This window comes from Hyperolius riggenbachi, chromosome 6 (assembly GCF_040937935.1).
Source record: "Hyperolius riggenbachi isolate aHypRig1 chromosome 6, aHypRig1.pri, whole genome shotgun sequence".
Taxonomy (NCBI): domain Eukaryota; kingdom Metazoa; phylum Chordata; class Amphibia; order Anura; family Hyperoliidae; genus Hyperolius; species Hyperolius riggenbachi.
Window position 1 is genome coordinate 297,246,237 of NC_090651.1, and position 25,822 is coordinate 297,272,058.

The window sequence follows — 25,822 nt, forward strand, 5'->3', positions numbered from 1 at the left end:
AGCTGTTACGCTATTTAGCGGGTGGCTGTGGTTAAATTGAAATTTATCATATTATTGTTGGTGGGGATCTGGAGGTGTTAAGGTTAGGCACCCCTAGTGGAGTCTTAGGGTTAGGCACAACTAGGCGGGGTGTTAGGGTTAGGCACAACTAGGGGGGTGTTAGGGTTAGGCACAACTAGGGGGGTGTTAGGGTTAGGCACAACTAGGGGTTCGTATGGTTAGGAACCACCAGGGAGGTCTTAGGGTTAGGCACCACCAGGAGAGGGTTCTGTGCGAGAGTAGGGAGAGGTTAGGTTATAGTTAGGTTGTAGATCATTGGTTAATTTACTGCATGATACCGTAATTAAATTGTTATTTACCATTATTGTTATTGCTATTTAACCACTTCCACACCATGAAATTTTATGCTGATCTGTGCAGCGTGGGCTCTCCAGCCCACAGCACAGATCAGCTAGCAGCTAGGGCGATCAGACTTCCCCCCTTTTTCCCCACTAGGGGGATGTCCTGCTGGGGGGGTCTGATCGCCGCCGGCTGCTTGCGCTTGCGGGGGGGGCTCTTCAAAGCCCCCCTCCGCAGCGCTTCCTGGCCTCCTTCCCCTTCCCTCCCTCTCCCTCCCCCTGTGAGCGGCGCAGGACGGAAATCCGTCCTGCGCCTGATGGGATAGGCTTTAGCCTATCAGATGCCGGTGATCCCCGGCCAATCAGAGGCCGGGGATCGCCGATCTCCTCTACGGCGCTGCTGCGCAGCAGCGCCGTATACATGTAAACACCGGGGAAGATCTTCCCCGTGTGTTTACATTTACCCTGCGAGCCGCCGATCGGCTCGCAGGGTGTTCACGGAGACACCCTCCGGGAACTGACATGGAATCATACGAGCGGCCGTTTCCATGGTATACACTTCTGGATTCAGGGGCGTGTATATACGCTCCGAGAATCCGGAAGTGGTTAATGTTGCACTTAAATTGTTATTTACCGTTATTGTAGTCAGTATTGTTATTTAACGTCGTGCCTAAATTAGCTCGCAACTTCTTCAAATGTACGCACTTTCTGGTCCTTATCAGTGCAGAGTTTGAATTGATGAGGCTCTAGGGGTTAGGGCTGTGGCTCTAGACTAGAGACAATTAGTTGGAGGGCTTTTAGGTATTCTGTTGAACCGTTAAAGATTAAGCATTTGTGTGGCTGCAGTCTTTTTTTGGTTGGCCCTAGAAGACTTGGAGGAATACAAACCTAATATACAGTCTGTAACAGATCAACACATCAGGCCGAGTTGTGGTTTCCAGATATGGAATTGTACAGGGCTGACCAACTTCAATCAGCTGTATACAAGTTCATTTTAACCCATTAGCAGCTTCAATTGAGTTATTTTGTTTAAGATATGTGCGCTGCTTTTTTCTTTAGTCGGCAGAACTCGTGCTGTAAATTCTTGGAATGCTTTGATCTCTCTCTATTAGAAGAATATACAGAAACTGAAAGCAGAAGTCCTTTGTTATTGTCTCACACTGCCCTCTAGGGATGAATGGCCATAAATACATAAATACATATTACAGCAGTACTAATTAGAAGCAAAGAAATGTAACAAAGAAGAAATAAAAAAAGTGCTAAAATAAATTGGCCTCTAAATAAATTGGCTGCTAAAGGGTTAAATCCTATGCAATGATATGCGTTGTTCCACCCATTACCGCACAACTGGGGGTGATGAGATGCAAATAAAACAAGAAAGACAGAGCGTCACCGCAGCATTCCGCATGAAGACTTACCCTGGCAGTGGCGTGTGCCCGTATTTCTGCATTGCCTGTGATATCCAGTGTGTCATACAACTGTTCATATACCTGTGTGCAGAGAATACCATCAGCAGAATTATTCCATTCACTCTTTTCCAATCTATTCACAATACATGGAGAGAGCTAATGTTTCCCAAAGCAGCAGTTTCCATTCCTTCTTTGCTGCGGTGGAAATAAAACTTAGAATACAATTGGTTGCCGAGAGGGCAATGCAAACTGTCTGCCTCTTAAAGGGAAGGTTCATGCAGGAGCTAAAAAAAAATAAAAATCCAAATCCACTTACCTGGGGCTTCCTCCAGCCCGTGGCAGGCAGGACGTGCCCTCGTAACGGCTCCGCAGGCTCCCGATCTTCTCCGGTGGCACACCCGACCTGGTCAGGCCCGGCTGCCAGGTCGGGCTCTTATGCACTCCAAAATGCGCCTCGAGGGGGCACGCTGACATTATCGGACATCCTCTGGGCTGTACTGCGCAGACACAGAACTACTGCGCCTGCGCAGTACAGCCCGGAGGACGTCCGATGACGTCAGCGCGCACCAGTGACACGCACGTTGGAGCGCAGAAGAGCCCGACCTGGCAGCCGGGCCTGGCCAGGTCGGGTGCGCCACCGGAGAAGATCGGGAGCCTGTGGAGCCGTTACGAGGGCACGTCCTGCCTGCCACGAGTGTGTAAGGGGCTACAAAGGACCAAACAAGCCCTCTTACTCCCTTAGACACACTGCGGGGCGAGGACAGTTGCTGCCAAAACTCTTTTTCTCTTCTATGTCCTACATATATATATTTATAAATTTCAACGCTTGCAGTTTCATTGTGTCGCTCAGAAATCGCAGCAAATGCTGGGTGCTTTGCATTCATTCGTTGGATTCAAGTGTAAAGCCTGGTACACACATTCATTTTTAATTGGCGTATGAGTGGCGAAAACGATGAACAGATTGTGTAGGTAAGTGTATACCACGTTTAAAGACAAGACACGACAAGACAAGACAAATAACATTTATATTGCGCTTTTCTCCTTGCGGACTCAAAGCGCCAGAGCAGAGCAGCAGCCACTAGGGCGCGCTCTATTGGCAGTAGCAGTGTAAGGGAGACTTGCCAAAGGTCTCCTACTGAATTAGTGCTGGCTTACTGAACAGGCAGAGCCGAGATTCGAACCCTGGTCTCCTGTGTCAGAGGAACTGTTGTCAAAATAACATAATGAATAAAATTGCTTTATTTTTTTATTTATTTATTTTTTATACAGTATTTATTTATAGATTATTTAGTCAGTGTTTGCGCATTCTAAAATCTTTCCTCTCCCTGATTTACATTCTGAAATGAATCACTGGTGGCTACATCTTTAGTCATGCCAGGTGATCTCTGTGGAATGCTTGTTTACTGAGAGTTCTATGCACAGAGGGAGATATGGCTTGCTTAGCAGCAGCAAAAAGCTGTTATTTCCCACAATGCAACGAGGTTCACCGACAGCAAACTGTCACTACCATGGTCATGACATCACACTGTGGGAGGGGTTATACCACAATATCAGCCACACAGACCCCCCTGATGATCTATTTGAGAAAAGGTAAAGATTCCTTGTGGGAAACTGGGTATCAGCTACTGTTTGGAATGAAGTTCAAAACTTGGTTAAAGTTCCTATTTAACCACTAGGCGACTGCGTCACGCCGATGGGTGTGGACATGGTGGCAGCCCCAGGAGTGCCTAACGCTGATTGCCATAAAGTCCTGGGGCGGGAGTTTGCAGGAGATTGTGCCCACCGATGCGCCCGCATCTCCGCTTGGATGATGGAGCTCCACTCCGTCATCAGTCTCCGAGCGGCAATTTACTCTGTACTCTATTTACTCTGTACAGCGCTGTAATCTACGGCAGCGCTGTACTGGGGACAGCTGTGTGACACGGCTGTCCCCCTGGGCGGCAGGGAAGCGATCCACTGTCATAGGCTGAAGCCTATGACAGCCGATCGCACTGATTGACTGGCAGGGGGAGGAAGGGGGGTTCGGGAAATAATTAAAGTTAAAAAAAAACATTTCTTTATTACAAAAACATAAAAATATTTATAAAAAAATAAACAAACATCCTGGGAGCAATCACAGCCCACCAACAGAAAGCTTTGTTGGTGGGCAGAAAAGGGGGGAGAGTAACTTTTGTTAGTTGTACCACCCTGCAGCGAGGCCTTAAAGCTGCAGTGGCCTATTTTGTAAAAAATGGCCTGGTAACTGGGGGGGGGGGGGGGGGGGGGGGGTTAAGCCCAGGGTCCTCAAATAGTTAAGGTCTGGTTGCAACACAAGAGCTTTTCTAAGCGCTTTGTGATTTGAAAAGCTTTTGCTAATGTTATCCTATGTGTGTGTTCTCACTGGAGCGATGTGATTTTGTAAAACTCCCCCCATATCATTGCATCAGCAAGAGCTTTTCAAAATCACAGGCGCTTAAAAAGTTCTGGTAGTGTGAACCAGTCCTAGGGCCTTAGGATTTTTTTTGTGAACTGCAAGTATACAAGCTTAGTGTCAATTGTGGTATTCCATTCCCACTGCTGCAATGTGATTCTTGCTGAATCGCAAGCATGCTGCATTCTTAGGGCATTCGCACTAGTGTTAAAATCAATGGAAGCACAACAAATTGAATATGAACAATATACTCTCTGATTTTTCAGTGCAATATCATCGGATTAGAAATCATACAGTAGTGTTGGTCTTTGAAATTGGCACGTTGAATTTGGAACGCCGGAATGGTCCCGAACAGATTACACTTCAGGGTCAGCATCGGAGTCCTGTGAAACGCGCCATGAATCATAAGTAGTGACCGCCGCCCCCTGACCCTGTCCGCTGGTTCAGTGCTGAAATGGTGCTGAAGTGTGGTGTTCGGGAGTATTCAGGTGTTCTGTATTTGACACGCTGAATTTGAACACCAACAGTATCAAACAATAAGACTGACATCCAGAAGCCTATCATTCCATAAAATTGCTTTCGATAAAACCCTACTACAACTTCCTGCTTTTTTTTTGTTGGTAAGAGTGAATAGGGGGCAATGCCATTACTCACTCAATGTTCATATTTGATGCAGCCAAACTAGAGAAATTACCTTTGGAAAAGTCAGTCATGTGACCCAGATATCGATGCACAAAGTACAGAGCAGCCAGCTGTGGGAATGTTTTTCCTCTGCACAAAGCTATCACCTGACCATTGCCCACCTCCTCTCTCTACTCTGTCCTTTGCAGCACAGGGAGGAAGTAGGAGGGGTCAGCTCTGTGTTCACAGGAAAAGACTGTATGGTCTTCCCTCCTGTAGTTCCTAATGCTGGATACACACCATGTGTTTTCGCGTTCGATGCGGCCGTCGATTCGCGTCGATTCGATTATTTCCGACCTGTCCGATTCAAGCTTCGATGGATCGTTAGGTCGATTTGCCATACTTTACATGGCATTCGACCTAAAAATCATCGAAATTCGTTCGGAAATGTTCGGAAATAATCGAATCGACGCGAATCGACGGCCGCATCGAACGCGAAAACGCATGGTGTGTATCCAGCATCAATCTCTACCTTCTTTGGGCGATAATTGGTTAGGGGGAGGAGTTTGGACAGCTTACAGACTGCTATTTAATCCAGCTAATCAGTATCTGACATTAGCCCCATAGGAGCACTTGTGCGCTTCAGTGCATTTGTCAGCAATGTGTATCAGTCTGTAACACTGATGCATTTCTGGAAGATGCACACAAGCTTTGGACTGACTTACCTCTCTTATGGCGGAGCAGAATTTGCTCTGCAGGACTCTCTGCAGGGCTTGCAGCTTTTGGGGTGGCACCTCCCCACTCCGTTGCAGCCTTTCCAGCAGCTCGATTGCACGGGACACATCTAGAAGGCATCACATGTAGTCAATACAGGTTTTAAGAAGGGGAACAAGTGGGATGATTAAACGTTAAAAGCAGGTGCAAGCGAGTTGTTAAATCCCCCAGATCCCCCTGACCCTGGCAGCATTAAGACAAAGCCTTCCATGACAGACTCTGAGTTCTACACTGGAAGTGTTCTTTAAAGTGGACCTGAATTCTTGCACAGGACAGAAGGAAAACAGAGAGAAATGCACCCTGTATGTATTTAGAGAGTTTAGCCTGTCTAATTTCTCCTCATCTGTGACTTATCACAACTGTAATTTGATCTCTCAGCTGTGTCAGCTCAGGAATTTCCTCTGCCACAGCAGAGCTGCTAATTTGTAAGCGCAGCATGTTAACCCTATGTCTGCTTCCATGAAAGCAGGAAGTAGACACTGCAGATTTATTGCAGGATTTGTGTCCTCTGTAACACAGAAATAATTTCCTTTAAAGGTTATTATGCTGTTGTTCATCTTTTAGAGCAGAGAGGCAATTCTAAGTCCAGGTCTGTTTTAGAAGAAAACAAATATGGCTGCATCCATATCCCCCTCACTACACGGTCACTTTCATGTCCTTATCAGTCTTATAAATACTCAGTCTATGTTTAATTCAGGCAGAAGTAATACAAATATCAGTATGTTTGTGATAGGAATGCTGCTGCTGCAGTGCAGCCTTTTTAACCAATATAGAGCAGATACAACTTCTGTGCAATGTCCCTGGTCAGCAAAGAGCCCAGAAAATCCTATTTGCAATGCCACAATGCCAGCTACTGCCAACACTGTCCTTACACTTCGCACTGGCAGCTGTACTGTGCATCTGATGCAATAACTCTGCAGTGGCGACAACTGTATGAAGAAAATGATGTCCCCTCTTAGGGAACAAATGAGGCGTTAATCATTTGTGTTCCCTGGAGGTTATAAATTGTGTAGCAAAGAAAGCTGTAGGGAATCAGCTACAACACAAGGAGACGGTCCAGCGCTCACAGGAAAACCAGCATCTGAATCTCACAGCATCTCTGCAAAGCAAAACAAAGGGAGGATGGGCAGCAGCTAGTACAGGCAACACATTTACAGGACGTAGACATTTTTCCATATTTGTTTATTTAAGAAGGTTTAGACATTTGTTAAAAAATGCTATAAAATCATCAGTGCCATACTAGCAACTTTGTAATTTGTTCTTAAAGGATCTTTGCTGTAAAAAAGGAGGGGGACCACTAGACAACCAGGGAGGCGCCCTACCAGGTATGCTATTGGGGGATATTTAGGGACCACTAGACAACCAGGGAGGCGCCCTACCGGGTATGCTATTGGGGGATATTTAGGGACACACTAGACAACCAGGGAGGCGACCCACCGGGTATGCTATTGGGGGATATTTAGGGACACACTAGACAACCAGGGAGGCGACCCACCGGGTATGCTATTGGGGGATATTTAGGGACACATTAGACGACAAGGGAATACTTTGGGGGGGACCCACTCAATGACCAAGAAATATTATGGGGGGTCACTAAATTACCAGGTAATATAATGGGGGGGGGGGGCAGTAAATGACCAGGGAACACTGTAGACTACCAATAAGCATTGGGGGGAGGGGGTAATTGGGGCATGGTGTGGGATGGGGGGCATCAGGCTACCAGGGAATAGTGGGGGGGGATGGGGAAGCCACTAGGCTACCATGGAATTTGTTGTTGTGTGGTTGGCAGGGGCACCAGGGAATACTGTAGGCGGGTTGGAGGGACTGCCATCCAACCTGGCATCAGGCCACCCAGCACAGCACGCAGGCCAAGTAACTTTGCCTAGTTATATTTAGGGATCACTGCCTATTTATGTAATATGCTGCCTATTTTTTTTTTGCTTTAATTTAGTGGCCATTATTTTTTGTATTAAAGGATAGAGGGCTTTATCCAACATTTTTCTGGGCCGGCCTATTTACACCGCTAAGTTCATGTACATTTGACTACACTCATGCCCACGCCCTGTTGCATCACCGCGGCCTCTGGATGGTCTAGAGGCTTCCTGGATCCTTGTTGAGACCACAATACCAGCATCAGGATCCTTCTGCATCTTTTGGCTGCTCTCCCTGCTGAGAATGAGCATGTCTGGACTGGGCATGCATGAGTGAGTCAGTACTGCGCAGGCACAGAACACTCCCGGCGACAGATCCCCATAGGTAAGTAGATGCCTGCTGCCCCCCCAAAAGCCCACACAAGGAACCTCCATTAGGTCAGGTGTCAGGTTCGTTTGAAAAGTTTACTGAACTGAGCAAGCCCAAAATGCTCCCAGCAACGGGAACACAACAACATTTATATTGCGCTTTTCTCCTGGCAGACTCAAATGCCAGAGCTGCAGCCACATGCTCTATAGGCAGTAGCAGTGTTAGGAAGACTTGCCCAAGGTCTCCTACTGAATAGGTGCTGGCTTACCAAACAGGAAGAGCCCTGGTCTCCTGTGTCAGAGGCAGAGCCAACCATTACACTATCCAGCCACGTGAATTGCTATTTGCATTTTAACTCTGAGGGGCAGTGGGGGTGCATTATAAAGATATCACATAACACCTCATGGTGCTACTGTGGTGCAGCATTGTTGTTTGATACACGCTTTCCTTCCCTGCTTCTTCTAGAACAAAAAGCCTTTCTTGTTTGGCACCTGAAAACAAGGAAAGAACATGTGAGAATGGAATGTTTGTGCTTCTGTGGGGAATAGCAGCACACTTAGAGGTAATCTGCCTGCACTGGATCACACAAAGTCACCGTCACTCTCTGCCTCTCACTGATTTATTCCCAGGAGCAAAAATCAGCGGAATAAAGATTCTATCAGCGCAGCCGCATAACCGCTGCATATACAGATTAACCCGTACGGTACAGCAATGCACTGCAAAATGCAATACAGTAGAATCCCTTTATTGTAAACTCCAATAGACCGGGCAACGTGGTGTACTATATCAGGAGTTTACTATATCAGAATTTGTCTTACTGAAGCACATAATGGGCTTGATGCATAAAGCCGTGCTAATTCATAGCACGGTCGCGCTAGCGCTTTGTGCGTAACGGTTTTCGTGCGCAATTGCAAATTTTCATGCGAAATTGTGAATTTTCATGCGGAAACACGTGCATTTGCGCGCAAAAAATTTCGGTTGTGCGTGAAAACCGTTACACGTTAACCGTTACGTTATAATGCACACAAAACGCTGGCGCGATTGTGCTATGAATTAACACGGCTTTGTGAATCAAGCCCAATGTATACTATAGTTCTGGATCTTAATTCAGTCAATAATTGGGAGTCAAGCAAGCGCACATGATGTTTAAGGCAACCCGGGCTGAAGCTCGGGTTCAAAATAAGATAGTAACCCGAAGAAAGGGAAGTTTCAGGATCCTATTGAGGCTTCCCTCATTGGTCCGATGTCTCCCGTCGCTGAGCGCGGCCGCTCTTCACATCAGGGCTGCGCTCCTCCTCTGTTACGAACGCTGCCAAGCAGAAGCCACGCAAGCACAGCTGCGCATGCTCAGTAGCACGGAACCTGCAACTCCAGGTTACTGCGCAGGCGGGCTCGTGCGGTGTCGTGTTGCTAATCTTCTGGGGAGCCGCACTTAACAACGGGGGACATCAGAGCACCAAGGGAAGCCTCAATAAGATCCTAAAACTTCCCTCTTTATAGGTAGTGATTTGTAGTTACGCCCCTGAGATCATAGTTACATTTACAGCGTCCCATGTGACCATCCCTCTTCCCTCAAACTTGCTTGCTCTTCTAACTGTCCCCTTCTGCAGAGCCTGTATCTCCACCTGCAGAATGGTACATGGTAGTACTCAAGGTGTAAGGAAGTAGATTTGGGGGCCTCTTGTGGTCTTTTTGTTAAGATGAAATGAAGAGAAATCGGAGTAGGTGGCTAGTGGGCCCCTTGACACCCACTAGGCCCATAGGCACCTGCCTAGGTTGCCTGGTGGATGATCCTGCTGTCATGGACGCTCGGCGTCCTCTCCGGAGGTGTGCATGCCGGCTCTGCTGTTCCTCTCCCGTCGGGTAACGCCGTATGGCATCACATCCGGTGATTATTTCCGCATTGGCGCGTGCGTGAACATGGACTATTGTAAGCGTTTACGCGTAATTACGTTTGCATCTGCGCATGCACGAGATTTGAGTTTGGTGCCCAAACACAGGGGCTGGCCTATAAAAGCCAGTCTCACCTTGCAATAGGTGCTGTTAGTTTGTGCAGCTTTGCTAGCTCAGTACCTGTACTTAGCCCGCAGTTCCTGATTGACTTCCCATGTTTTAACTTCAGGCTTGTTCCTGACCATTGCTTGTTTTCCGCCTGCACCGACCATTGGCTTATCCTCCGATTACGCTTGTCTGCTGCCTGTCCTGACCTCTGGCCTGTCTCACAATTACGCTTCTCTGCTGCCTGTCCTGACTTTGGCTTGTTCCTACGATTATGCTTGTTCTGCAACAGTTCCACAACATGGTGTTAATTGTTCTCCGAACCCCTGTTAGGGTCTCTCTGAGTGCAACCTGGTGGGCACTAAGCAGCGAAGTCCAGCGTTCCTTGCGAGGCGTCTGGTGAAGACCTGTGGTCACTTAGACTCGGGGAGACTCTCACCTCAGTGGGAAGGTCAATAACACACCTGAAGATGCTTAACACCTGCTCTGCTTTGCAATAGGTGGTCAGTCTGGAACACAACATGGGTATAGCTTGTTGAAATGCTTGTAGATATTTACAACTGATCTGGTTGGGGTCGTTTCTTTTTAGTAAAAAGATGAGTTACACTTTAACCTTATCTCAGCTTCGAGAGACATCTCAGGTGCAAAGGAGTCAAAACAGTACAAGCAAGTGACTGCCAAAACAGAACAGAATGAAACATCAAAACCAGAATGGTTTAACTGGTGGAGACCAGAGACATTATTCCCTCATTATCTCGTCTGCTTTTCACTAGTTTTGTATTTGGCTGTGGCCAGTGTAACTAGCATAGGGGATACCTGGGCCCTACAGAGGCTACACAGAGTCTATAACGGGCCCTGTATGTCTTCCATAGGCTATCCGTCTAGAAAGAATAGCACCTCTGGGGGTAAGGAGGCACAATGCCTGCCATTTGTAAAAACCATCAGATCAAGAAAATTGCCTTATTACAGATATAACTCAGCCATCCAGCTGTTGTTGCATTAGTGGCAGCAGGTGGTCGTCACTACCCATTGGCTTTATCTGGGATCTATATCCAGCCACCATATATTCTATTGTCCCACAAATGACATGTGCAGCTGAGGTGCTGAGTGTGTTTATTAGGTTTAGCCACTGCTGTGTAGGAGCAAATCTATCACACTAGGCTGCGCGCAGTTAATGGAAAGTGATGAGCATCCTGTTTCCCCCTCATAAAAGCAGCTACAGGAAGTGAAGGTTATAAACTGCCTGAGATGAGCGAGCTTCGAGAGTACTGGTCACAAATATTTATATGCAATCATCACTTTTACTCTTTGCTGTAAAATCAAAGTATTTCCAGCCTGAAACTGTTATAACATATATAATTGCATTGCTTATCCTAATCTTCAGCTGACACGCTGGTAGGACCCCGATAAGGCTGTCTACTGCACTGCCTTAGCTTCTGACTTCTCTCTGGGTATCAGGCAAATTGAGTGCATGCGCTTCTGGACAAATCGGACGCCACCATAGACTTTCATTGGAAATATCTGCAAGCCAGCGCCAAAAGGGAAATTCGGGCTCCAGGCAACGTCTGTTAATTATCGTTTTTGCAGGGTTTTTTCTCTGTTTTTAAAGGGGCACTATGGCGAAGAATTGTAAAATTTCAAATATGGGCAAACATAAACAAATAAGATGTATGTTTTTTCCAGAGTAAAATGAGCCATAAATTGCTTTTCTCCTATGTTGCTGTCACTTACAGTAGGTAGTAGAAATCTGACAGAAGTGACAGGTTTTGGACTAGTCCATCTCTTCGTAGGGGATTCTCAACAAGGCTTTTATTCATTATGGGCTGGTGCACACCGAGCGGGTTTTCTTGCGTTTTTACAGCCACTTGCGGCTGTGGATATGCTAGGGTAATGTATTTCAATGGGGTGGTTCACACCAGAGCGGGAGGCATTTTGCTGAAACGCATACTCCCGGGCTGAGGCATTTTTTGGATTGCGGAGGCGTTTCTGCCTCCAATGTTAAGTATAGGAAAAACGCAAACCGCTCTGAAAAACGCCAGTTCAGAGCGGTTTTGCAGGCGTTTTTGTTACAGAAGCTGTTCAGTAACAGCTTTACTGTAACAATATATGAAATCTACTACACAAAAAACGCTACCCAAAAACGCAAAACGCTAGGTGAAACGCTTCATAAAAATAAGAAAACCGCCAGCGTTTTGCGGATCTGCTAGCGGTTTTTGGTGTGCACCAGGCCTATAAAGATATTCCCTAAAAAGGATTTAAACAATGATGCTGCCCAGCTTCCCTGCTCCCGACACAGTTTTTTGGCAGTTGGACAGAGCAACTGCCATTCACTAAGGGCTTTTGAAAATAAAAAAATCCCTGAGAATCCCCTATAAAGAGATGGACTAGTCCAAAGCCTGTCACTTCTGTCAGATTTCTACTACCTACTGTAAGTGACAGCAACATGGGAGAAAAGTAATTTATGGCTCCTTTTACTGTACTTCAGGCGCCACCCGGTAAATATCATTTTTTGCTTTTTTTCATTTTTTGTGTGCAGGGGGGATGGTTAGGTTTAGGCACTACCAGGGGGGTTAGTGTTAGGCGTCGGTAGTGGAGGGTTCTGTGTGAGGGTAGGGTTAGGTTAATTATAGTAAAATATCAGTAACAATTACCAATATTTTACTAATGCAAATTAACACATTAAATAGTAGAGCATCAGTATATTTACAGATATACTACTATCTGCACTGTTCCTGCGTCCGATTTTCGATGGCGCCTTAAATTCGCATACACCTACCCCATTCTCATAAGTGCCTTTTAAGGTGCATCTCCTTAAACTTTTCTCTTGATGCACCGTTTTTGTCGCACAGTGAGGGAACGAAAACGGCGTATGCGGTACAATTTTTTTTTTTTAAAGAACATTACTGAGCATGTGCAACAAATAACGCAGCAGATTCATTGCTAAACACACAGCATGCAGCACTTTCTAATAACGCTACACGTTACACACAAACGCAGCGTGTGCACTGTGAATGTCGCACAGACTTAGTATGGCAGTGCGTTAGTCTGCGTTGGAACATTTTCTAAAGTGCGACTTTAACATCATACTGTGAAAGAGGCCTCAAGGATGATTTTAAAGTAGGAAGAGAGGGAGAGAGAACTGGGTGAATACAGTGACCCTAGCGCTAGTGGCAGTGCAGTTTCTAGGCTAAAATGCACCCAGGGCGAGGGTGTAAAAATTGCGCCCCCCCCCCCCCCCCCCCGGTATAGTTAACCAGCTATAGGTCTCCCCCGAGTATAGGTGGCCAGGCATAGGTGAGCCAGTAAAGTTGCCCCCAGTATAGGTTAGCCAGGTAGTTGCCTCCAGTATAGGTAGCCAGTATAGTTGCCCCCAGATTATGTTAGATAGGCAGGCACCCCCCCGGTATAAGTTAGATAAGTAGGTGCCCCCAGTACAGGTTAGCTAGGTGGGTGCCTCCAATATAGGTAGCCAGTATAGTTGCCCCCAGCATAGGTTAGATAGGTAGGTCCCCCCAGTATAGGTTAGTTAGGTAGGTGCCCCCAGTATAGGTAGCCAGTATAGTTGCCACCTGTATAGGCTAGCTAGGTAGGTAGGTGCCCCCAATACAGGTTAGATAAGTGCCCCCAGTATAGGTTAGATAGGTAGCTGCCCCCCAGTATAGGTTAGATTAGGTAGCTGCCCCTCAGTATAGGTTAGATTAGGTAGGTGCCCCCAGTATAGGTTAGATTAGGTAGGTGCCCCCAGTATAGGTTAGATTAGGTAGGTGCCCCCAGTATAGGTTAGATTAGGTAGGTGCCTCCAGTATAGATTAGATAGGTAGCTGCCCCCCAGCATAGGTTAGATAGGTAGCTGCCCCCCAGCATAAGTTAGATAGGTAGCTGCCCCCCAGTATAGGTTAGATAGGTAGCTGCCCCCCAGTACAGGTTAGATTAGGTAGGTGCTCCCCAGTATAGGATAGATAGGTAGCGGCCCCCAGTACAGGTTAGATTAGGTAGGTGCCCCCCAGTATAGGATAGATAGGTAGCTGCCCCCAGTATAGGATAGATCGGTAGCTGCCCCCAGTATAGGATAGATAGGTAGCTGCCCCCCAGTATAGGTTAGATAGGTAGCTGCCCCCCAGTACAGGTTAGATTAGGTAGGTGCCCCCCAGTATAGGATAGATGGGTAGCTGCCCCCCAGTATAGGATAGATAGGTAGCTGCCCCCCAGTATAGGTTAGATAGGTAGCTGCCCCCCAGTATAGGTTAGATAGGTAGCTGCCCCCCAGTATAGGTTAGATAGGTAGTGGCCCCCAGTACAGGTTAGATTAGGTAGGTGCCCCCCAGTATAGGATAGATAGGTAGCTGCCCCCAGTATAGGATAGATAGGTAGCTGCCCCCAGTATAGGATAGATAGGTAGGTAGCTGACCCCCAGTATAGGTTAGATAGGTAGCTGCCCCCCAGTACAGGTTAGATTAGGTAGGTGCCCCCCAGTATAGGATAGATAGGTAGCTGCCCCCAGTATAGGTTAGATAGGTAGCTGTCCCCCAGTATAGGTTATATAGGTAGCTGCCCCCCAGTACAGGTTAGATAGGTAGCTGCCCCCAGTATAGGTTAGATAGGTAGCTGTCCCCCAGTATAGGTTATATAGGTAGCTGCCCCCCCAGTACAGGTTAGATTAGGTAGGTGCCCCCCAGTATAGGATAGATAGGTAGTGGCCCCCAGTATAGGTTAGATTAGGTAGGTGCCCCCCAGTATAGGTTAGATTAGGTAGGTGCCCCCCAGTATAGGTTAGATTAGGTAGGTGCCCCCCAGTATAGGTTATATAGGTAGCTGCCCCCCAGTACAGGTTAGATTAGGTAGGTGCCCCCCAGTATAGGATAGATAGGTAGTGGCCCCCAGTACAGGTTAGATTAGGTAGGTGCCCCCCAGTATAGGATAGATAGGTAGTGGTCCCCAGTATAGGTTAAGTAGGTAGGTGCCCACTCATAATGGCGGGGGGCAATAGCCGCTGATACACACGCGGCTGCTTCCTATGTAAACAGGAAGCAGCGTGTGTATCAGCAGCTACATTGCAGAGAGAGGAGACCAGCAGGGCGGGAGCAGCGAGCGGATCCAGGGAGGTGAGTAACAACTGTGTACAGCAGCGCTTCCCTGCGCGCTAACTCTGCTGCCTGCAGTCCGACGGGGGGAACACGGAGGGCGGCCCGGGGAGAGGGAGGGAGAGGTCGGGCTGTCCTCACCGCGGCTCCGGCTCCCCCCGCTATCACAGCACCCCCCTTCCTCTGCGCCCAGGGCAGCGGCACGGGCCGCACGGCCCTAGAAACGGCCGTGGCTAGTGGTGATATGTACCCTAATATAGAGTATTAAAAAAGTTGTTTTAACCTCTTAGGGACTACGGGCTTAAACCCCCCTAAAGACCAGGCCAATTTTCACATAATAGGCCACTGCAGCTTTAAGGCCAAGCTGCAGGGCTGCACAACTCAGCACACAAGTGATCCCCCCCCTTTTCTCCCCACAAACAGAGCTCTCTGTTGGTGGGGTCTGCTCGCCCCCTAGTGTTTATTTTTTTATATAAAATTTTTTATTTATTTTTTAATAAATATAGCTATTTATTTCTTTTTTTTCCCTTCCCTCCCTCCCTCCCTCCCTCTCTCCCCGCAGCCAGCCAATTCTGTAGATCGGCTGTCATAGGCGTTAGGCGGTCCTGGAGCTGCTGCCGCGGTCACACCCATCGTGACGTGGTCACGGCAAGCAGTTAATTGATAGTGTTCCTTTAAAGTGGTCTGAAAGTCAGCCTTTCTACTTTGCTCTAAAAGATTCCTCCCAGAATTTTTTTTTAGCAGAACATCACTGAAATGGTTAAACAAAGCTCTTTGTCCTGCTATTCAGCTTCAAATCCGCATCCAAACTGGAGATAACAGTATCTTTGTTTGCATTCCAATGTTGATACATGTGTGTAAACGCAGCGTAACAAGTGAAAAGGAGCTCTCTGTGAAGCTCTTCTTGCTTCAAGCACAGAAACAGCTCAGAACAGCTAATTAAAAGATGTTAATATATAATAAAAAGCAGTTTGAATAAAATGCAATGGCGGGTTTCAGGGTATGATAAACTACACTTTGGAAACTTGTAATTTGTAAACAGACAATATTACTTATGCATAAATGAAAATATGATAACTGTATGAGTAATAAAAAGTAGGAAAACACATTTTTATTGAATGTTATGTCGGAGTTTCAGACCACTTTAAGAAAAGATTAAAATTGTGGAAACCAAAAATGTGGAACTGAAGAAACCTTTTTAATGTTTTGTCATATGTATTAATAAAGTTTTTCTACAAAGTTTTGATACCATAAAATTGCACTTTGATTCCTCGTCTTTTGAATCTAAGTCCTTTTTTATAAAGCAATTATAGCCAGTATAGTGCCCCAGGATAGCCAGTATAGTGCCCCGGTATAGCCAGTATGGGTAGGTGGTGCCCCCCGCTTGTCCTCGCCGCTGTTATTACCTTAACAGCGGCCGCTCTCCCCTCTCGCGTGTATTTATTCAAGCAACGTATCTCCCGGCTGCTCTGTGTGATGCGGCAGGAAGCAGAGCAGCGGCTTCCTGTAACAGCGATATGTATCGCCGTTACTATGGTAACCGAGCCCTGCTTCCTGCGCATCACATACAGAGCAGCCGGGAGATACGCTGCTTGAATAAATACACGCGCCGGAGAGGGGAGAGCGGACGCTGCTAAGGTAATAAAAGCGGCGGCCGCGGGGACGGGCGGGAGGGGGGAGGAAGAGGACAGTCCCGCGGACCACAGGTTGGGGATCCCCGCACGGCACACCAGGCAACATCCCGCGGCACACTAGTTTGCCGCGGAACACCGGTTGGGAAACACTGGACTAGAAGATGAAACACCGGACTAACATGTGGGTACCATTAGACCAGCATCCATTATTCTTTCTATTTTCAAGAAAAAAAGCAGTGTTGATTGCCCTTTCAGTGCTCCTTATCTCTAACTTCCCTAAAAATACCCATACATGTAAGATCAGGGCTGTGGAGTCAGTAAAAAAATCATCCAACTTTTACTCCTCAGTTTATGAAGCCATGACTCCAGACACCCAAACTTTTCTCCGACTCCGACTCTACAGCCCTGCGTAAGATGGCAGTCAGATCTTTGGAACGATCATCATACCATAGACACGCTGACTGAAAATATTTGTACAATGTGCCCATTAATTCAGTGGCTCCAGTAGCAATCAACCGGGAAAATCCACCCCAAACAGTCGTTGGGGTGGAGTCAGTCTCCCCACCCAGTACGATCAGGCAACCCAACATGCTAATCCTGCCGTTTAGGTGCTGACACTTGGCTATGCCTATGACATAGCTGATACTGGCACTGAGGACTGGCTAATGCATGGGTGAAGCTCTGGCTACCAAGATATTTGCCCCTGGTGACCAGATTCGGCACTGGGGGTTGCAGACCACAGAAGGTTAAATAGGATTATTGGCTAGGGTTAGGTGTTTAAAGTGGATCCGAGGTGAACTTTTACTCATTGCATAATTGTGTTCCTTTCCTATTGTTTATAGGGCATTCCTCAAGCCAAATACTTTTTTGTTTTAATACGCTAATTACCTATAAACTAAATAAACCACGCCCACAGGTTTTCAGAGAGCCTTGGCAGTAGCAAGGGCTCATTGGAGCTCAGTCTGGGCAGGAGGAGGAGGAGGAGGTGTTACTAGCCATTGATTTCAGAGGCAGATGGGAGGAGGAAGGAGGGGGATTAGTTTTTTTTTCACAGGCTTAGTGATCAAGATACAGATAAGCCTGCCTCTGTGTAATGTTCAGAAACAACATGGCTGCTGTCATTGTATCACAGGAAGAAATAATAATTTTCTATTAAAGCTGTTTGCAGCTAGATTTGCTGTGTAAACTATCTAAACTTTAGATAAGATATATAGACAAGTTACTTGTTATAGTTAGTTTTTCATCTTGGATCCGCTTTAAAGGGAAGGTTCAGGGAAACGTTTAAAAAAATAAAAATCCATATCCACTTACCTGGGGCTTCCTCCAGCCCGTGGCAGGCAGGAGGTGCCCTCGCCGCCGCTCCAGAGGCTTCCGGTCGTCTTCGGTGGCCGACCCGACCTGGCCAGGCCGGCTGCCAGGTCGGGCTCTTCTGCGCTCCAAGGACGGGCTCTTCTGCGTCCCACGCGGGCGCGCTGACGTCATCGGACGTCCTCCGGGCTTTACTGCGCAGGCGCAGAACTACTGCGCCTGCGCAGTACAGCCCGGAGGACGTCCGATGACGTCAGCGCGCCCGCGTGGGACGCAGAAGAGCCCGTCCTTGGAGCGCAGAAGAGCCCGACCTGGCAGCCGGCCTGGCCAGGTCGGGTCGGCCACCGAAGACGACCGGAAGCCTCTGGAGCGGCGGCGAGGGCACCTCCTGCCTGCCACGGGCTGGAGGAAGCCCCAGGTAAGTGGATATGGATTTTTATTTTTTTAAACGTTTCCCTGAACCTTCCCTTTAAGGACCACTATCATGAAAAATTAAAAGATTTAAAATACATACATATAAAATGCCAAATGCACTATAAATTACTTGTTTCCTATGTTGCTGCTGACTGCTGTAGGTAGTAAAAAGCTGACAGACCTGACAGGTTTTGAACTAGTTCATCTCCTCAAGGGAGATTGACAGTGTTACCTTAATGTTTTTACAAAAGCACTCCCCAGGAAGGGATATGTAGAAAGATGCCAGTCAGGCTTCCTATTCATTCATTTGCACACTATTTTGGCAGTTGGGCTGAGCCACTTCCATTCAGTAAGTTATTTTGTAAATGAAGAAGTACAGTACCTAAGAATCCCCCTTGAGGAGATGGATTAATCTAAAACCTGTGAGATCAGTTAGATTTTCAGTACCTACTGTAAGTGAAAGCGACAGAGGAAAAAAAAGTCATTTACAGTGAAAAGTGCATTTTACTCTGGGAGAAATCTACATTGCCCTTTAACTAGTTATTAGATTGGGTGTTGGAAAAGTGTACCAGTCATCTGTGCGTGGGGTGTGAAAGTGGACCTGAACTCTTGCACAGGATAGAAGGAAAACATAGAGAAATGAACCCTGTATGCATCTATAGAGTTTAGCCTGCCTATCACCCCCCCTCACCTGTGACTAATCACAAATGTAATTTGATCTCTCAGCTGTGTCAGCTCTGGAATCTCCTCTGCCATGGCAGAGCAGCTAATTGGTAAACACAGGATGTTAACAACATGTCGGTTTCAAAGAAAGCAGGAAGTAGACACACTGCAAATTTATTGCAGGATTTGTTTTGATTTGTATCAGCTGATTTGTATCAGCTCACTGGTTGAACTCGATGGACGTATGTCTTTTTTCAACCAAAATAACTAAAAATAACTATGTAACAAAGAAATGATTTTCTTTAAAGGTTATTATGCTGTTGCTTATCTTTTAGAGTGGAGTGGAAGTTCTGAGTCCATGTCCGCTTTAAGCATTCGAAAGGAATTGTTAGGGGAAGTATAGGGTTCAGTGCCAGAAAGTGGTTACCTTACCATTAGGTGTCAGGTAAGGGGAAGAGGTGAAGGTAAGTACTGGGGGGAGGGGGGGGTTCCTGGAAGCAGGTAAATTTGGAGCTCGGCACTGCTGCTCGCCCCGCGCAACAGTAATTCGGGGATGCAGCAATCGTCAGACCCCGAATTACACCTCCCTCCGAGTTGCTACAAATCGGAGGGGGAATAGTATTGAATATTGCCAAGGAGTTTAGCGGCAGTAGGGAGAGCCGTCATTCGGCTTGCCCTGCACCCAGCTCACCGGCAGCGAGGGTATACATATGTGATTTCCTTTCCAGGATCCGGTACGGATAGCCAAACAAGAGGGAAGAAATGACAAAAGCACCACCGAGCATACCGCTGCAGAGGCGGACCACCGCACTAGCGCCCCAAACAAATGGCGCTGTAATCAGTCGAACCTCAGGCGACAGCCGTCAACCTACAATCACTTCCTGACCCGACTGCATTGACTGATAATCATTTTAACTCTACAGGTACGGTACCCATGGAATACAATTTACTGCCCAGATGCCACTCTAACAAGTGATGCTAGAAATGAGATGTCATCTCTGTGGAGAGAGTACAACAAATGCACAGAAGTGGCTAACGAGATGTCTCACGATAAGGGGAAGAGACGTGAGGTGACAGAGTGGAGTGTCACAGTCGCTTAGCTGCAAGGCTCTGCGGAACAGCACAAGAAGCACAGGAGGCAAGTACAAGGTTATGCTGCAATCCCCTCTCACTTCCCCGATTAGCAGGTGGATGCCAGAGAAAATGCAAAGGAGGGGGAAATAAAAGGCATGAGGGAACAGCCAACTCATTCATCTCTTCCCTCCTCCCTCTGGCTACGGACAACTGCTACAGGCAAAAATCCCAGCCCCTGCAATGCAACATGCGTTCTATCTCCTACCTCTCTCCAGACCTAAGGGTTCAGTCAGAGCTGCCATCTTAACTCCAGCAGTCACATGCCCAGGAGTTCCCACTGTGGTGGAGGAGGAGGCGGGCCTGGCTGCTCACTTTGCAAGCCTTGGAGATGCTGCTGATGCTGCTGTGAGCATCCTTCCTCCTGACAGCTCCTGTATCTTCCTCCTCCTCCACAGGCTGCCAGGCAGTGTCACAGTGATGAGGCGCCCAGCCATCATACTGCGCTGCTTGCTAATGCAGACTGATGTGCACATCACAACCCTTCACAATGCAGTCGTGGGGGATGTGTCAAAAGTGATGCTGTTATCTCAAGCAAGCGTACACATGTACAAAGTGGGAACAGTGAAGCAACGAAAACCAAGTGCAGCCGCCACCTACACTAATCAACTCTTTCTTTCTCTGAGGGAAATAGAAAGATGTGACACCTGCATCTTCTCAAACGTAATGAAATTAAAGGACAACTGAACTGAGAGATATATGGAGGCTGCCATATTTATTTTCTTTTAAACAATACCAGTCGCCTGGCTGTCCTGCTGATTAATTTGCTGCAGTAGTGTCTGAATAACACCAGAAACAAGCATGCAGCTAATCTAGTCAGAACTGACAATAATGTCAGAAACACCTGATCTGCTGCAAGCTTGTTCAGGGTCTATGGTTAAAGGTATTAGAGGCAGAGGATCAGCAGAACAGCCAGGCAATGTGCATGATTTAAAACAAAATAAAATATGGCAGCCTCCATATCCCTCTTGTTTCAGGTGTCCTTTAAAGGGATACTGTAGGGGGGTCAGGGGAAATGAGTTGAACTTACCCAGGGCTTCTAACGGTCCCCCGCAGACATCCTGTGTTGGCACAGCCACTCACTGATGCTCCGGCCCTGACTCAGGTTCACTTCTGGAATTTCAGACTTTAACCACTTGCCGACCGCACGCTTATACCGTGCGTCGGCAAAGTGGCAGCTGCAGGACCAGCGATGCAGTACTGCGTCGCCAGCTGCAGGCTGATTAATCAGGAAGCAGCCGCTCGCGCGAGCGGCTGCTTCCTGTCAATTCACGGCGGGGGGCTCCGTGAATAGCCTGCGGGCCGCCGATGGCGGCTCGCAGGCTAAATGTAAACACGAGCGGAAATAATCCGCTTTGTTTACATTGTACGGCGCTGCTGCGCAGCAGCGCCGTAAGGCAGATCGGCGATCCCCGGCCAATCAGCGGCCGGGGATCGCCGCCATGTGACAGAGGACGTCCTGTCACTGGCTGCACAGGACGGATAGCGTCCTGTGCAGCCCGGATCACTGGGGGGACAGGTAGGAGAGGGAGGGGGAGGGAATGCCCCCCCGCAACATGCCACCAGCAGGAGCGATCAGACCCCCCCTGCACATCATCCCCATAGGGGGGAAAAAAGGGGGGCGATCTGATCGCTCTGCGTGCCCGCTGATCTGTGCTGGGGGCTGCAGAGCCCACCCAGCACAGATCCCATCAAACAGCGCTGGTCCTTAAGGGGGGGTAAAGGGTGGGTCCTCAAGTGGTTAAAGTCTGAGAACCACTGCGCCTGCGTTGCCGTGTCCTCGATCCCGCTGATGTCACCAAGAGCACACAGCGCATGCCCAGTATGGTCTGTGTCTGCGCGGTACACTCATGCAGCAGCGTTTGATTCAGTTTCCTAGGAATGGAGGGAGGGATCTGCGCACAGACTTGTGGAACAATGCAATTTTATTGTTCCAGCACACAGATATGGCATCTGACCGTCTCAGCTAACAATCGTTTCGGGGTCTATCCTGTCCCCTTTATCAAGGCATAGGCAAAATATAGTAATACAGTACTACTGCAGGTGCAGAACACTCAAGGGCACGCGAAGGGTCAAGCCGTGCATGTGCAGAAGAGCGTGGCCAGCGAGGTCTGCGGGGGACCCCTAGCACCTCATGGGGCTGAAGGAAGCCCCAGGTAAGTATAAATAAGCCCACACACTGTCTCAGGTTCTCTTAAACATATATGATTCAAAGCATCAGCCCTTAGGCGTCTTGCAGCATCTCAGCTAAATGCTTTTCTGCATGCATACAGAAAAGCGTTCAGCAGCACGCTGCGTATTTCTTCCCCCATAGGGGGGACACAGAGGAGCAATCCTGGAAGCTACATGCTGCTTCCAGGATCACATACGTGCCGGGCATAAGACTTGAAACTGAGTGATAAAAATGCTGCATTTGCCCTAACGGCGGTAAACAATGGTACCGGCGCAGTGTGAACCGGCCGTTATTGTAGTAGTCTTATCAACCTGCCAATTATATGGACAACCATTTTTTTCTGTTCATTAAAGCTTTATACACACTTTGAGTTTGCTTAAAACAACGGCACAAATCTAATGTGAGCACCAGGGTCCCCTGACATCATTGGCTTTCCCTTCAGTGGACTGGATTGCTCATCAGACTGCGATTACAAGGCCGCTTGCACTTGCCATTCCCCCCTCTCCAACGCAGAACAGAAACAAGCTTTTTTGGGAGATAGCTGAGCAGTATCCCAGAACAGTGATACTTCTGAAACCGTCAACTGAAACAATCACTGAACAAAATTTTAAGTTGCAGCATGTATTAGCCTTAGGCTATATTGAGATGGACTTAAAGAGACACTGAAGCGAAAAAAAAATGATGATATTATGATTTGTATGTGTAGCACAGCTAAGAAATAAAACATTAAGATCAGATACATCAGTGTAATTGTTTCCAGTACAGGAAGAGTTGAGAAACTCCAGTTGTTATCTCTATGGAAACAAGCCATTAAGCTCTCTCCGACTAATGCTGCGTACACACTGACGACTACGGTCGTTTGAAACAGCTAATCAACGATCGTTCCGCCGACAATCGGGGAAAGAACTTTACCAAACGATCATTAACACGAACGAAAAAAAGAACGACATCGGGAAGATGGGAATATCCAGCTCTTTGTGTAGTGACGGCCATGCTGGACTACTGCGCAACATGGCGAGATTGCTCTTCCTCACTCAGTGATGTCAGGTAATGTGTGACTTCCTTCTCAACTTTCCATGGCATTGTTAAAAAGCTTACGTTTTGTTTTTAAATTACATTTTCTACTTGCTGTGTACTTGTTCAGTACCGCTACAATGAGAATCCTGTGGAGGCGGGCAAGTCTGCCATTGTGACCCCGGGTAATGGCCGGGGAATGAGAAGTTTGAATCCGGTGTGGAGCCTGAGCAACGGCTACCACTACACATCCAAGGAGGGCAGCGGGCAGGCATGCACGCCCGCCCGCCCCGAGGTAGTGACCAAAAATAACAATACAGGAGGCGGACTTTCGAGGCCCTGCTGTGTATTTGAAATGAATGTACTTTAAATCCTTGAACGAGAACCAGTTATGGCGGGCAAAGATGACACCACATTCCTTTCACGAGAATCATATGGAGGCGGGCAAGTCTGCCATTTGTGACCCCGGGTAATGGCCGGGGAATGAGGGATGGAATCCGGTGTGGAGCCTGAGAAACGGCTACCACTACACATCCAAGGAGGGCAGCAGGCAGGCATGCACGCCCGCCCCGAGGTAGTGACCAAAAATAACAATACAGGAGGCGGACTTTCGAGGCCCTGCTGTGTATTTGAAATGAATTAACTTTAAATCCTTTAACGGGAATCCGTTATGGAGGGCAAGTCTGCCATTGTCACCGCGGGGAATGAAGGTTAGATTCCGGCCCGAAGTGGGAGCCTGCTTAGACCCATGCTGTACTAGCTGCCCTGACCGTGCTTTGCAGACCAGGCATCTGTGGTCAGATGGACCCTTGAGCCAGCGGAAGACAAACCAAGTCGAAAGCATTTGCCAAGAATGTTTTACGGAGGGCAAGTTTTGTTGGCATTTTTGTAAATTGTTTGAAAATGTAGATGGTTGTATTTTTAAATAGTTTGAAAGTTTAGATGGTTATATTTTTAAATTGTTTGAAAGTTTAGATGGTTGTATTTTTAACCACTTGAGGACCCACCCTTTACCCCCCCTTAAGGACCAGCGCTGTTTGATGGGATCTGTGCTGGGTGGGCTCTGCAGCCCCCAGCACAGATCAGAGGGCATGCAGAGCGATCAGATCGCCCCCCTTTTTTCCCCCCTATGGGGATGATGTGCAGGGGGGGTCTGATCGCTCCTGCTGGTGGCATGTTGCGGGGGGGGCACCTCAAAGCCCCCCTCCGCGGCGACATTCCCTCCCCCTCCCTCTCCTACCTGTCCCCCCAGTGATCCGGGCTGCACAGGACGCTATCCGTCCTGTGCAGCCAGTGACAGGACGTCCTCTGTCACATGGCGGCGATCCCCGGCCGCTGATTGGCCGGGGATCGCCGATCTGCCTTACGGCGCTGCTGCGCAGCAGCGCCGTACAATGTAAACAAAGCGGATTATTTCCGCTTGTTTACATTTAGCCTGCGAGCCGCCATCGCCGGCCCGCAGGCTATTCACGGAGCCCCCCGCCGTGATTTGACAGGAAGCAGCCGCTCGCGCGAGCGGCTGCTTCCTAATTAATCAGCCTGCAGCTGGCGACGCAGTACTGCGTCGCTGGTCCTGCAGCTGCCACTTTGCCGACGCACGGTATAAGCGTGCGGTCGGCAAGTGGTTAAATTGGTTGAAAGTTTAGATGGTTGTATTTTTAAATTGTTTAAGTGTAGCCATTCTTCCTCCCCCCAGCCACGAACAATACCATGGGAACGTGGAGCAGCAGAAGCCCCCTGTGACGGCTGCCGCGGTTGTTCTCCGCGTCTTGTCTTTTGAGGGGTGCTGCTTTTCCTCAGGTGTTCTTGCCATAGCTGTTTGTGCCTTTTCTCCCAGGTGCCTTCGTAAGGCACTTGTCCCTACGTGAGAGTTGGCCTTTCCACGGCTCAATTTTTGCTGGCAGAGACAACCGATGGCTTTGCTCCGATCTGAGACACACACGTTAAAAAATTTCCAAACCGCTGAGCCCCCTTGGGGTGATGGCGCTACGGTGGCATTAGCAGCTGACGTTGAAGGGCATGTTGGCTGTCTGGCCATAGCTGGCGATACATGGCGCCGGAAACTGCCCCCAGCTGTTTCTGAGGACGAGCTCCCTCTGCTTCTATCATGGAGTCGTCTCCTCCTAGTCCTCTCTGACTCCTCCTCTGAACTGTCCCCCTGGTCATCTCCTCTACCGGGAACATATGTGGTATCCGTATAATCGTCATCATAATCCTCCTGGCCAGCTGCACTTTCCTCAGACACCTCCTCAACTGCACCAACTTCAGGTGTTTCATCAGCCCCCTCCACACACGTTACGTCCATACTATCGCCACCTAACTCAGACGTAGGAGGTGGTGTACCTGCGCCTTCTTCTTGTTGTTGCAGTAGTGGCTGTGAATCGGTGATTTCACCACCACCACCAAATAACTCCTGCGAAGTGTCAAATCCAGCGGATGTGGTGCTTGTTGTAGCGCCGGTGGCTGCGGGAGATGAGGTGTTCTGTGTTAAATACTCAATCACCTCCTCACGATTTTGGGAAGTGATGGCACGTGCCTTCTTCTGAGCACTGTATTTTGGGGCAGGTCCGCACGAAATCACAGCAACACCACCTCGCACAGACCTGCCGATGC

General features: G+C 48.1%; 1 protein-coding gene across 1 annotated transcript in view; it reads right to left on the reverse strand.

Annotated features, from left to right (window-relative positions):
• Nucleotides 1–20,373, reverse strand: part of LIN7B (lin-7 homolog B, crumbs cell polarity complex component) — a 40,042-nt gene extending 19,669 nt beyond the window's left edge. The window contains exons 1-3 of the mRNA XM_068242896.1: nt 20,231–20,373; nt 5,504–5,622; nt 1,757–1,828 (exon numbers count right to left, since the gene is read on the reverse strand). Of these exons, the coding sequence (XP_068098997.1) occupies nt 1,757–1,828; nt 5,504–5,622; nt 20,231–20,267 (228 nt within the window). The 5' untranslated portion in view covers nt 20,268–20,373. The remainder of the gene's footprint in view (nt 1–1,756; nt 1,829–5,503; nt 5,623–20,230) is intronic.
• Between the last annotated feature and the right edge of the window lie 5,449 nt (nt 20,374–25,822).